Below are 13,559 nucleotides of genomic sequence, written 5' to 3' on the forward strand. Positions count from 1 at the left end.
TTAGATTTTAGAATAGGTTTCATGATCAAAATATTGTAAAATGCTAATAAAATAATAATAATTTTAATAATAATTTAAAAGACAGGCATTTCTTGTGTATGCTGTTGAAAACATTAAGTTGATTCAATTTACAGATCTTGTAAAAAAAAATCAACATTGATTTATAAGTGTTTTTGCTAACCTTTTCAACCATTTAGCATTAAACATTATTTCAACGTTGAAACAACACTTTTCATTATTTTAAAAAAGAAAAATGCAAATATACTAAAAAGACTGATGAAAAGAGGAGAAAACCAGTACTAATATAGCCTATATTCAAATCTTTTTTAACTACTCAATACCACCTTTACTAGAATTATTCACGTTGGCTTATTTATTGTGTAAAACTTATTCTGACTTGTAGAATTTATATTAGATATTCTGTTAAGGGAATAGATTTTTCCCTATAGATTTTTATTATAACTGTGGCATGTTGTAGCTACTGGTTCTAAATGTGCAGGCGGGTGTTTCTTCATAACAAATGCTATATTGATTAAGTGACGTGACATACAGCCAAGTATGGTGACCCATACTCAGAATTCGTGCTCTGCATTTAACCCATCCAAGTGCACACACACAGCAGTGAACACGAACACACACACACCGTGAACACACACCTGGAGCAGTGGGCAGCCATTTATGCTGCAGAGCCCGGGGAGCAGTTGGGGGTTCGGTGCCTTGCTCAAGGGCACCTCGGTCGTGGTATTGCCAGCCCGAGACTCGAACCCACAACCTTAGTCAAACTCTCTAACCATTAGGCCACGACTTCCCTGTTAATTTAAAAAAAAAAAAGTCATTATTGGCCTGCATGATTAGGCTTATAACAAATACAGTTAAGAACTATGGTATATGGCCTTCAGATATTCCAAAACATGGCATAGATTAAATCATTAAGAGCCTTACGAACTGTTAAGGAGTAAGACATAAACATTATAAGAAAATGTTAAGTTAGATAGACTTCCCATGGCATGTTGAATTAGAACATTCTGTCAAACTATAAGTGCCTAAATAAAAGGCTATAAAATACATTACATATATACCATATGTAAACAAGTAATTGTTAACTATGATGTTACTTTATTGCACCAACTTTGCATGGATGACAGCACAAAAGACCATTTCACAAAAATAAATATCCTCCTGAGACCCAGCTATGGAGTTTTTGCCTCTGGAGTGGACATTATATTTTAGTGAATTTCTCTGAGACCTCACATGTCACAGTTTTAAGCACATTCAGGGCAAAATGGTATATCAAATAATTTTGTTATATATGTTATAACATAGTTAAGACCCATTCTTAAACAAAGTTTGGTATAGAAAAATCCTGAAACCTAAAAATGTATTGATTTAAAAATAAAAAATAAAAAAAACGTTGTTTTTGCCTTTTCATGTTTATTCTTGTCATTTTATTATTAGAAAAAGTGAGTCCTGGTGTCCTCTACAGAGGCCATAGCATAACATATGAATAAAATATAATTTTTCCAAAAAGTTATTTTACCTTTTTTTTTCTTATCCTCTAAAACAATGTAATGACATGAAAAAATACTAAATTCACAAAGCTTTTTATTTCTGGTTCTCATAAGCAAACAAACAAATAAATAAACCTTATGAGTGAGCATGACCCGGGACTCTACTAAAGCAGTTCACACTTTAAACCCCCAGTGTTTAAACCAAAACTACGCCCTTGCTGTGACCTTTGGATTATTAGAGCAGATCTTTAACCGCTGAGCCACCACCACCCTATAATCTCACTGTTATTTTAGCATTTTAAACAAGTTTTTAAAAGGTTGCAATCTCAGCTTTCACAGCTAATATTCTTACTCCACATACCATCACGGACACAAATTACCGCTGCATATTTTTGCCGAGCAAGATTGGCAGTGCTAGCAGTGTTCATGGGATTCAATCTGGCCTGAAAGAGGCATTTACTGTAGGTATGAATATGAGACCGCCATACCAACTTTCTATTCAGGATGAAACAATTACCTTGAGCCAGACCCACACACACTTCTCTACAGATAAATAGGACTGATTAATATCCACTTTGCGATTACTGTAGAGCCAAAGCTGCTATTCCAAATTAAATGCTTATCATATTTGAGGTTTTTCAGCAGAGCACAGACAGTGATGAAAGCAAAAAGAAAAATGATCTTTAAACAGTGGTTTAAGATTGTGCTTCCGATAAGTTGTTTCACAACAGTTTTGATCAATGAAGCGTGGATTCAATATATTGCCTATTTAGATTCTGGTGATTAGTTCAACTGGACCTTTAATGCCTCTTAAATTATGTGCACTGCAGTAATCTTTCCAGTACTTTAGTGTATTATTAATATTACTAGCAGAGTTACCTTGTAATACATGTTTATGGTGAGATAGAGAATAGGATAAATTAATAGCCTACTTTTTTTTCTTTTTATTTTGACAGGGAATGATTTGGACTAAAGAAGAAAAACTAAAAATGAAAAACTGAGAGGAGAGGAATCAATCCCTTTTATTTCATATATGATATTATAATTTATAAAATGTTCATCACACAGCATCTCATTTTTGACACAGTGGGATAGTAGTGTGAGAATCCTCTATCTATCGTGTGTTCCACAAAGCACTTGAGTGTGTTTGTAAAGCAAAAGGCAGAGTGTCACTCACACCTCTTGGTATTCCTGTCGACAAAGGATTTTTTTAAACAGAGGAAGTTTTAATTGTTATTTTTTTTTTTCAAGTGTGTGGCGTGTGTAAATATAGATTTTGATATTTTAACACTGTTTGCACACCATTTCATATGAGCATTTTTTTCTGGGCCTAAACTCCATTTAAGTTTTTAATAATACTTTAAAATGGTCCCCGTTCAGGTAAACACAATCTGATTACCGTGAATGATTGAAAATGTGCTCAGTGATTGGTTTGATTTATTCTTTTCCTTTTTTTTTTTAAGGTTGTGTGAGTAAAAATTCTGATAAAAGAAATCTGTAGATGTAAGCAACTTGATCTCATGGTAATTCGTATGTATTTTACATAAAAGCTGGTTCTAAAAACGTTTTTACAGGCACTAAACGTTCAATGCTGATGTATTTTCAGCATCTAAACGTACAAATACGTCCGTATTTTCAGCATTTAAACTGACTTACTGACAAAAGCTAAAAATAAATCCTTATGAACATTGAAATCGCGGCATTAATTGTAACGTCCACCTCACAGGTGTGGCATATCAAGATGCTGATTAGACAGCATGATTATTGCACAGGTGTGCCTTAGGCTGGCCACAATAAAAGGCCACTCTAAAATGTGCAGTTTTACTGTATTGGGGTCAGTATCTGGTGTGACCACCATTTGCCTCCTTCACATAGAGTTGATCAGGTTGTTGATTGTGGCCTGTGGAATGTTGGTCCACTCCTCTTCAATGGCTGTGCGAAGTTGCTGGATATCGGCAGGAACTGGAACACGCTGTCATTTACGACGATCCAGAGCATCCCAAACATGCTCAATGGGTGACATGTCTGGTGAGTATGCTGGCCATGCAAGAACTGGGATGTTTTCAGCTTCCAGGAATTGTGTACAGATCCTTGCAACATGGGGCCGTGCATTATCATGCTGCAACATGAGGTGATGGATCTTGGTCATTCAAAATGCCGTCAATAAAATGCACCTGTGTTCATTGTCCATAACATACGCCTGCCCATACCATAACCCCATCGCCACCATGGGCCACTCGATTCACAACAGTGACATCAGCAAACTGCTCACCCACACAATGCCATACACGCTGTCTGCCACCTGCCCTGTACAGTGAAAATTGGGATTCATCTTGAAGAGAACACCTCTCCAAAGTGGCAGACGCCATCGAATGTGAGCAACGTCGAACTGCAGTCAGGTCGAGACCCCGATGAGGATGACGAGCATGCAGATGAGCTTCCCTGAGACAGTTTCTGACAGTTTGTGCAGAAATTCTTTGGTTATGCAAACCGATTGTTGCAGCAGCTGTCCCAGTGGCTCAGATGTTCTTGGAGGTGAAGATGCTGGATGTGGAGGTCCTGGGCTGGGGTGGTTACACGTGGTCTGTGGTTGTGAGGCCAGTTGGATGTACTGCCAAATTCTCTGAAACGCCTTTGGAGACGGCTTATGGTAGAGACTTGAACATTCAATTCACGGGCAACAGCTCTGGTGGACATTCCTGCAGTCAGCATGCCAATTGCACGCTCCCTAAAAACTTGCGACATCTGTGGCATTGTGCTGTGTGATAAAACTGCACATTTTAGAGTGGCCTTTTATTGTGGCCAGCCTAAGGCACACCTGTGCAATAATCACGCTGTCTAATCAGCACCTTGATATGCCACACCTGTGAGGTGGATGGATTATCTCGGCAAAGGAGAAGCGCTCACTAACACAAATTTAGACAGATTTGTGAACAATATTTGAGAGAAATAGGCCTTTTGTGGACATAGAAAAAGTCTTAGATCTCAGCTCATGAAAAATGGGGGCAAAAACAAAAGTGTTGCGTTTATAATTTTGTTCAGTGTATGTGTTTAAGGGCTATATTTTCGCTGGAGGAAATGCTGTGGTGTGATGATGAGGGCGAACGGAGCGAAAACTTTACAGTACTAGATGGGGAACCGATTGCTCCCCTATGACATTCTGTAAACTGTATTTATGACAAAGAACTGCACAGATGGAGATATTATAACAATCTAAACACACACCTTGTCCTCTGTTTCTCGCTCTGCACCGCAGCAGTCTGCAGATTAAAGAACGTGCTGAAAGATGGGGAGGAGCCAAAGTCTGCCGCCGTTTTTATTCCAATAATCCCTAGCTATCTCATTTTTTATATGAAAATTAAAGGGGACTGAGGCGATCACGAATTTGTGTACAGTTTATGGAGCTAATCGCAATTTTTTTTAGGGGGGCTGAGTAGAAATTTAGGGAAGGCTAAAGCCCTCCTAAAAATGGCCTAGCGACACCCATAATACCTATGTATAAACAATGAGACCAAGCTGATATAAAATATTATTTTGTAATGGTAATATGATCGTGAGTGTACAAAAAATGTTCACGACAGATAGATAGATAGATAGATAGATAGATAGATAGATAGATAGATAGATAGATAGATAGATAGATAGATAGATAGATAGATAGATAGATAGATAGATAGATAGATAGGTAGGTAATGCAAACAACAGCTTGAATAACAGCTGAAACACTTAATTATAAACAAAGTGACGCACAAAGCACCAAATTCCCTTCTGTATTAGAAATTTAGGAAGTAAGGCCGCCTGAATAATTTCGAAGTCCTGAGCAGGTCTGTAGAGTTCAGGGCCTAAAACTATTCTTTGATCGTTTTAGATTTCTCTCCATAAGCAGTCCTTTGTGTCGAGTGTGCTACTTTGGACAAGTGCTGGCCCACAGCTGCCTAAATGAGGTTATTCTGTTTCTCCCACTCACTGTAAATTTCAATAATTTGTTTGAGAGGCCTCTCTCTCTGTCACTTTTTATCATATTATCAATGACCACTCAATTTTCCCCCCGGCTGCTCATATAGCGTGGCTCACCCTGGCCCTATTACTGTTCTGTAATGAAGTGCAATGGAGTAGTAATTGGTTCACATTATACCAGATCAGGTAACATTAGCCTTATTTCCTTATCGCAGTGAGCCCTGCTGCTGCCTCTCAATGAGAAACTCAACACAGCTTCCCCTTGCTTTAATGCACGGGTATCATCCAAATAACATTTCAGCCCATCCAGCAACCCCCTAGTCCTGCTCCAGTTTTCTGTTTCAAGATTGCTCTCCGCATTTAGCTAAGCGATTGCTGCTTGTCTGCCGGTTCCTTCTGCTTGAAAACTCCCCAAAAGGCAGCAGCCATTAGAGATGCAGATACAGCGGATAGCTTTTCCCGGCTCTGGGGGAAGTATACAGTAAGTGAGACGGTAATATAAGCGAGAGGCTGTAAGATGAGTGCGGATGCATACAGTGCCCGGCTGGCGCTGTTTTCATTCAGGCCTGTATGGGCATCCTTTGTTCTGTTATTTATGTTGCTGCCTAAACTAAACAGGAAGGGCTGCTGGATGATAAAACGTAAATCATTTAACACGGAAAGAGTTTCCTATCCGCGATTAGCACCGCGTTTCTCATATGTTGTCAGGTTGAGCTCTACTGCTCAACAACGACGACGTTGACCACAATAAATCTCATCTATGAATGTATGTTGGATTTCATGTCTAAAAAGACAAAAAAATTACAAACTTAACGATTATTAAATTACTTTAAGAGGGATTACTTTTTCGCTTAGTAATGTTTCGGTTGAGGTTCTATCTCATGGCTACAAGGGTCTATGTTAAAAAATGTCTTTAAAATGTTTTGTGTTGTATTTGTTAAGTAAAGTGAAATCTAACATAAGTATAGCATTACGTTTTGGTGAGCTACCATCGAGTTTTCAATGAAAGCGTTGTACTGTTCCCTTTTTGTCAAGTGCATTCAAAATTTAGATTACTGCTGTTAACTCTGTTAAACCACATTTTGTTGAAAAAGCAAAGACACCTGCTACATTTTAGAACCTCTTGTTTTGACTTTGCAGTCTAATTGTCCTAAACTTGATAGCAATTTTGTTTTAGCCAGGCTTAAAATGTTGATTTGACACTTTTAAATATGTGGTTGCAGCTGGTAAGGACCTTTTCTTTATTAAATCCTAAGAGGTTTACAAAGCACTTAACCTCACCCAGTACAACTACACACTCTGTACATATTTAATGAACCGTCCTCTGCCAAACATAAACAGGTGTCAAGTGCAACACACACACACTTGTGTTGATGTTTACAGGTACAGTTTACAGATAAACAAACATATAACATTTCATGTCTGGTCACCAAAACTGACTTAAATGCTCAAATTGTTAAAAATTAGAATAGTTCATACTTTTCAACATGATTTGTTGTAACTAGGCTACATCACAGGATGATAGTTTGAATGGAATGACTATGCAGAAATCACAATTCTTAATTCATTTATATGGATTTGTTTTTTATTGTCTAATTAATGACCCATTTATTTTTTAAATATAAAAAAAAAAAATTTAAAACCTGCTTTCTTCATGTGGGCCGCAAGTCAACCACCCTTTCTGTATTAAAGCAGCCTATAGCATGCACTCGGAGGAATATGGAACAGGATATTGGATAACAAGGTTAAAATACAGGAGCAAATATTCTCTTATTAAAGTCCAACAGCAGGGATTTAATTTGAGCTGCCTAATAGACAGTGGTTTAAAGAAGGACCAGAGTGGAGGTAACGGTGGGGTCAAGGTTTTGCTGTCTAATGGTGGAGATTGGAGAAATTAAGGGACTTTATTTCCACAGGAAATTCTGATGAAAGGTGGATTATGGATCACAGTGGTCTTCCCAATCCACCTCTGAGTCCAGTAATGTGCTCAGGCCTGCATTTATTAGAGCACACGTAAAGCTGGCTGTGCTTTATTGTTACACAAGGAGCAAGGCAAGGACAAAGGAAAACAAGTCAGATCATACTACATTTATGTGTTTTTAGACTGCCAGACATACTACAATGTTGTTGTTAAATGCCTGTCCACACTCTTTTAGACCAATGAAAACCCGAGTAGTGGGTAAAATTTATAGTGCATTAATATAAAATGAGATATAACTTTGGCTCAAGTTTCTAAAATGGTGCCAAAGAGCAATATATCCAAAAGGGAAAACATTTTTTAAATGTATTTACATTTACTAAAATTTTCAAACATCTCACATTTTATTTAAAATGTTATTTATTTAATCCATTTTTAAAAATTTATTTGTGCAAAATACTTTATAAACTAATGAACTTATTAATGAAATAATGCAAACTATTGCACAAACTTTTTTTATTTGATTGTTTGTTTATTCTTTTTTTTTTTTTTTTTTTTTACATTTAATCTAAATGTATACTGTTGTACAAACTGATGTTATTATTGCACAAACAGTTTATTTATTTATGTACAATATGCTATTGTACAAACTAATGGTACTACTAGAAGGGAAAGCAAACTGTACACATTATTTATTAATTTTCTTATTTTTTTTATATATTTACAAAATGTATTTACAATATATTATTGTACAATTCTATTTTAGTTATTCCGTACATATTTTCTATTTTCTAAATGTATTTATACAAAATATTATTTTACAAACTTATGATACAATTGAAAAATGAATGCAAACATTTATTTTATTTACTTATCTATTTTTACATCTTTTGTATTTGTGCAAAATACTAATGTATAAATTAAGGAATGCAAACTATTGTACAACACAAAATGTTACTGTTGCAGGGATGTTTTACGTTTCATGGATTGTGTCAGTATGAGATTATAATCTTCATTTTTATCAACATCAACTTTAGCATTATCTTCATCTGTCATAAATCATTTTCTGTCATAAATATTGTAAACTAATCGATTCTCCCAAGGTGTCCAGCCATGTGCAAGCTCTGCTGCCATCTGGTGGATTCATCTGTGAGCAGGAGCTTAAAGATGAAGATTTTTTTACTATTTGTGTTCAGTTTTACTTTTTTATTCTTCTGTTCACTCATTCTGTTCTCTTCTTCTCACTGTTCTGAATTGTAGGCCCTCCTGCGTGCTACTGCATGAAGGCTGTAACTGACCTTCTCATTCCTGCATTTCCCAGAATCCACTTGTACTTTGTTTCACTGTGAGTAACATTAATAGCCACACTGTAGAAAATATACACAGGCTGTATTACAGGGGCCTGATTGTTATGAATCCACATGGGACAATGTCTCACTATCCACTTCTTTAAATACCACCTCTAAAAATGGCCTGGAGAGGAAGTGGTATGTGAGTGTCCTGTCACAGGTGGCGAGCAGCATTGCAGTGACAGATGCGTCACAGCGACAAGTCAAGGTGAATGCCATTTATCTCTGGCAGGATCGTGACACTGTGACCCACCCATGTGATCTGCTTTCACTATTAGTGAAGCATGAGCTCCTTAAAATCTCGCTTGCTGGAACATCTACAGAGTTGCAAATAACCCCCTAAGGATTTGTGAAAGTAACATAAGGACTGTCTCTCAGTCTAACAACTCAGTCCAGCAGAGTGACATGAAAGCTCAGTGTCAGGTAAGTTTTGTTCACTGTTATTTTTAATCCTAAAAATGTCAAAGTTTGCCTAAATGCTCATGCATGTTTTTTTCTTCTTCTTCTTCATTTTCTCAACAAGACATGCAAAAAAATAACCAGGATCGTCTCATGAGGCAAAGGGAAGCGATCAGATGCAGACTGAAGAAACTGAATGGCAAGCAAAATCAAATCAAAGTGAGTCTAGTGTGTAAATTAAATCAAGTGGTTCTTCTTATATATATTACAAAAACATATTCCAATATTTTCTTGATCTTATGTAGCCTACACTGTAAATCTTATTTAAGATTATTGGAGTAGGGTTTTACAAGAAAATGCTATTTTAGTCTTTCTACATCAATATTTCAAATTTAATTTGATGTGTTCATTGTCGTTTATGTGTAATTATTTGTGAAATTTACTTGCAATTTCTAAATGAAAACGTCTTCAAAATAAGTATATAATTTACAAGTTTGTCTTAAGTTAATAAGTATATACAGTAAGTATATGGCTATTTTAAGTATTAAAATATATCTAAGTATGTACACTACTGTAGAAAAGTTTAGGGTCAGTAAGGAGTTTTATTTTTATTGAACTGTATCGTATTTAGGAAAGAAAAAAAGAAAGAAATTAGTTCTTTTATTCAGCAAGTATACATTATACTGATCAAAATTGACTGTAAATATATTTATAATGTTACAATTGTTTGTAATGTTATAAATTCTGTTTTAAATAAATGCTGTCCTTTGATTAAAGAATCTGAAATAAAATACCATGTTTGTTTTTTTTGTTTTTTTTTTTCAATTTTTTTTTTTTTTTTAATCTAATATTAAGATATTAATATTTTAAGTAAAGTGACGTGACATACAGCCAAGTATGGTAACCCATACTCAGAATTTGTGCTCTGCATTTAACCCATTCAAGTGCACACACACACACACACCGTGAACACACACCCGGAGCAGTGGGCAGCCATTTATGCTGCGGCCCCCAGGGAGCAGTTGGGGGTTTGGTGCCTTGCTCAAGGGTACCTCAGTCATGGTATTGCCAGCCCGAGACTCGAACCCACAACCTTAGGGTTAGGAGTCAAACTCTCTAACCATTAGGCCACGACTTCCCCATATATAATTATATTTTTAGTATATCAGTATACGTCAGTATACTTTTAGTATATTAAAATATAAAACTTAAAAGAGCATAAGAGACTTCTTTCAAAAGCGATAAAAAATTGACTTAAATAAAAATGAAATACAATTAATCTATATTTTACCGGATTACCCAATTGAGTCTAACCATTTCCCCATCTTTCTCAGTCAAAGTCCTCTGCAATGAGAGAAAGTATAGTGAAGAAGTATGAAGCAATGCGGAGAGTTCTGGAGGAGGACTGTAGGATCTCTCTGTCCCTGCTGGAGATGGAGGAGACGGCTGCAGTTCGAGCGCTGGAAAACCTCATTGAGGCAAACGGCGTCCTGCTCAGAGACATTGAGGTTCAGCTGAATGAAGGGATGATGGACAGTGACATACAACTTGGTGACAGGGTGAGCCTTTTATCAGCAGAACAATTGGACAATAGACAGACCAGTTGTCATATTTTTGTTTTACCTTAATCTACCTTGGATGGTATGTGCTGTCATGATACAGAAATATCATGAATAGACCAATAATTCAAATGACCAACAATAGCCTACATGGTGAAACCTACCATCCCTGCAACATAATGCATTCTCACTATATATTCCTGCCTCTCTCTCTCTCATAGGCCACAATGTATGAGGAAAGGTATGTATATTTATAACCACACTTAAGAGAGATTGTTTTGTCACTAGTCAGGCATTCTAGCCTTCACTGGCACATTGGAATCTGAATGACTCATCTGCAAAGGCATTTTGATTGTAGAGATCATGTCTGCCAGCATCCAGTTCATGTTTAGGTTTATTTAATGTGCCTTTATGAACACTGTTTAGCTTACTTGAACAAACATTCTTAAATTATTTCATTCATTCTATAGCTGAATGGGCTCATTGAGTTTACATGCACAAAAATATTCTGATTCCAGTTAATATTCTAGTTTTGAAAAATCTTAAGACATCTGCACTGCAGTATCCCTGTATTAATCTGAATTTTAGACCTTAATCTATAATTCAGTGAGGATTCATTAAATTACAAAAGTGGCAGTAAAGACATTTATAATGTTACAAAAGATTATTACACAATATTATTGTTTTTATGGTATTTTTGATCAAATAAATGCATTTTGGGGAGAATTTAACTTGTTTTTTTTAAAAGGTATGAATATTTTATGAATGGTATGTTTTGAATTATTTTAAATGGTAGTGTAACCAAACAAATAGTAATTCTAGTTACTAACCTTAAACTCAATATAACCCTCGACCTTTTATATAAAGGACAGGTGTTATCAGATCTCCTTTCTGTTGGTTTTTGTTGGTGGGGTTGCTGGAATCGACAGACCCAGGTCTCATTAAACTTGATGAGGCCAAATCAGATCAGCTACTGGGCCTCACCAACAATTTACTACTGTTTATCCGCTCACAGATCCCCATCGCTAAGAGGCTGCTGAAGAGCTGTGAGTAACTGTCAACAGCACATAAAATTGATGATCATTTGCATGAACAATTTGCAACAAATGAATGTTACTTTTTTAGTTCCCTGACAAAAAACTTTCAGTAGAGTTCCATATTCTTTCAAATATATAAACCACGAGGGGACATTCACACAGAAGGTGTTTTTGATTTGTTTAGTTTTTTTTTTTTTTTTTTTTTTTTTGCTTTGAAAAATCACAACCCATAGCCAGTACAATAAGGGAAATAACTCAAAGTCTCAAGACACTTTAAACTTATTTTAACTAGACTACCTTGTTTGTAGAACACCTTGTCATGCACAAGATACTGCAAAAGATGCGAGACACAACATCAAAGATGTCTGTCTAGCGTGTTCACGTTGAAAAACAATGGAAAAGGAGCACAGTGGAATGGAAAAAAACATTCTTTGTGAACAGTTAGGGTAGTTTTGAAGGTAGTAGACTGATCTTCATTTTGCAGATTCCTCAGAAGTGGTCCTGGACCCTTCCACTGCCCATCCCAAGCTGATTATTTCATCTGAAGGGAACTGTGCCACTTTCACAGATGTATGGCAAGATGTCCCTGAGCATGAGGGACGCTTTGATACCACCCTTAATGTCTTAAGCATCCAATGCTGGGACTCTGGTCACCATTACTGGGAAGTAGATGTGAGTGGAAAGATCTACTGGGAACTGGGTCTCACCTACCCATCCATCTCAAGAAAAGGCCAAAAGGAGGACTGCTGGTTGGGCCGACATGCTGAATCTTGGTGTTTGGAGTACTTTGACGGAGACTACAATGCTTGGCATGGAGGTACTGCTCATCCTTTACCCATTTCCACCTGCTTCCATCGGATAGGGATCTTCTGCAGTTTTCCTGGAGGTCTGGTGACATTTTTAGGGGTGGATAGCATGACTCCGCTCTACTCTTTCTGTGCAGGGACATTTACAGACTCTCTACATCTGGCTCTTTGTCCAGGTCATGATCTTCAGGGGACAAATTCAAAGCCTATTAGGATCTGTTGATCATGTTGTAGAATTTAGAAGATAAAGTAGGCCTTCCTAGCACAGGGTTGTTTGATTTCACTCTGCCTTTGTGTAGATTAGATTTGTTAGTTTGTATTTTCCAAAGCTAAAAATGAAACGTTATGAAATTTTGTAGAGTAACAGGTGATTCAGTTGCACTGCGAACCTTTAACAAATGTGATGGCATTCATAATCATTTGGAAGAATCAGCACTTCAAAATGGTATGGTAAAAGATATGCAAATACATTTACATGCCATATGTACACTACCTTTCAAAAGTATAGGGTTAGCAAAAAGAACAGCTCACCATGACTGCATTTCTTTGACAAAAATACAGTAAAAAAAGGCAATATTGTGAAATATTATTACAGTTTAAAATAACAGTTTTCTATTTTAATATATTTTCAAAATGGATTTTATCCCTGAAATGGCAAATTTGAATTCCAGCATCATTACTCCAGTCTTCAGTATCACATGATACTTTAAAAATCATTCTGATTTGCTCAAGAAACATTACTTATTATTATCAAAGTTGAAAACATTTGTGTTGCTTAATATTGTGTGGAAACTGAGATACATTTATTTCAAAAGTCTTTTAAAAGTTCAAAAGAACAGCATTTATTTGAATTAAAAAAAATATTGTTACATAATTAAGGCTGTTACTGTCCTTTTCAATCAATTTAATTCATCCTTGTTGAATAATAAAATGTATTCATTTCTGCTGTCTTCAAACTTTTGAACCTTTTAGTGTAAAGCTAACAAGAACTGTAACTGGAAGATATTTGTGTATTTTAAAATTATA

The 13,559-nt window shown here is 36.2% G+C and overlaps 1 protein-coding gene across 1 annotated transcript; it reads left to right on the top strand.

Moving 5' to 3' along the window:
* Positions 1 to 8,715: 8,715 nt before the first annotated feature.
* LOC109049802 (probable E3 ubiquitin-protein ligase TRIML1) lies at positions 8,716 to 13,522 on the top strand. The gene is made up of 5 exons (XM_042736732.1): positions 8,716 to 9,155; positions 9,256 to 9,350; positions 10,466 to 10,719; positions 11,603 to 11,736; positions 12,212 to 13,522. The coding sequence occupies exons 2-5, from the start codon at positions 9,258 to 9,260 to the stop codon at positions 12,754 to 12,756; spliced, it is 1,026 nt and encodes a 341-aa protein (XP_042592666.1). The 5' UTR covers positions 8,716 to 9,155; positions 9,256 to 9,257; the 3' UTR covers positions 12,757 to 13,522.
* The last annotated feature ends 37 nt before the right edge of the window (positions 13,523 to 13,559 follow it).

This window comes from Cyprinus carpio, chromosome B13 (assembly GCF_018340385.1).
Source record: "Cyprinus carpio isolate SPL01 chromosome B13, ASM1834038v1, whole genome shotgun sequence".
In the NCBI taxonomy this organism is placed as follows: domain Eukaryota; kingdom Metazoa; phylum Chordata; class Actinopteri; order Cypriniformes; family Cyprinidae; genus Cyprinus; species Cyprinus carpio.

Bases quoted from the DNA above. Each gene is read 5' to 3' on its own strand.
- LOC109049802 (XM_042736732.1), top strand. From the start codon at position 9,258: ATGCAAAAAAATAACCAGGATCGTCTCATGAGGCAAAGGGAAGCGATC. The intron at 9,351-10,465 runs GTGAGTCTAGTG...CATCTTTCTCAG, and splicing joins GCAAGCAAAATCAAATCAAA to TCAAAGTCCTCTGCAATGAG. The intron at 11,737-12,211 runs GTGAGTAACTGT...TTCATTTTGCAG, and splicing joins TAAGAGGCTGCTGAAGAGCT to ATTCCTCAGAAGTGGTCCTG.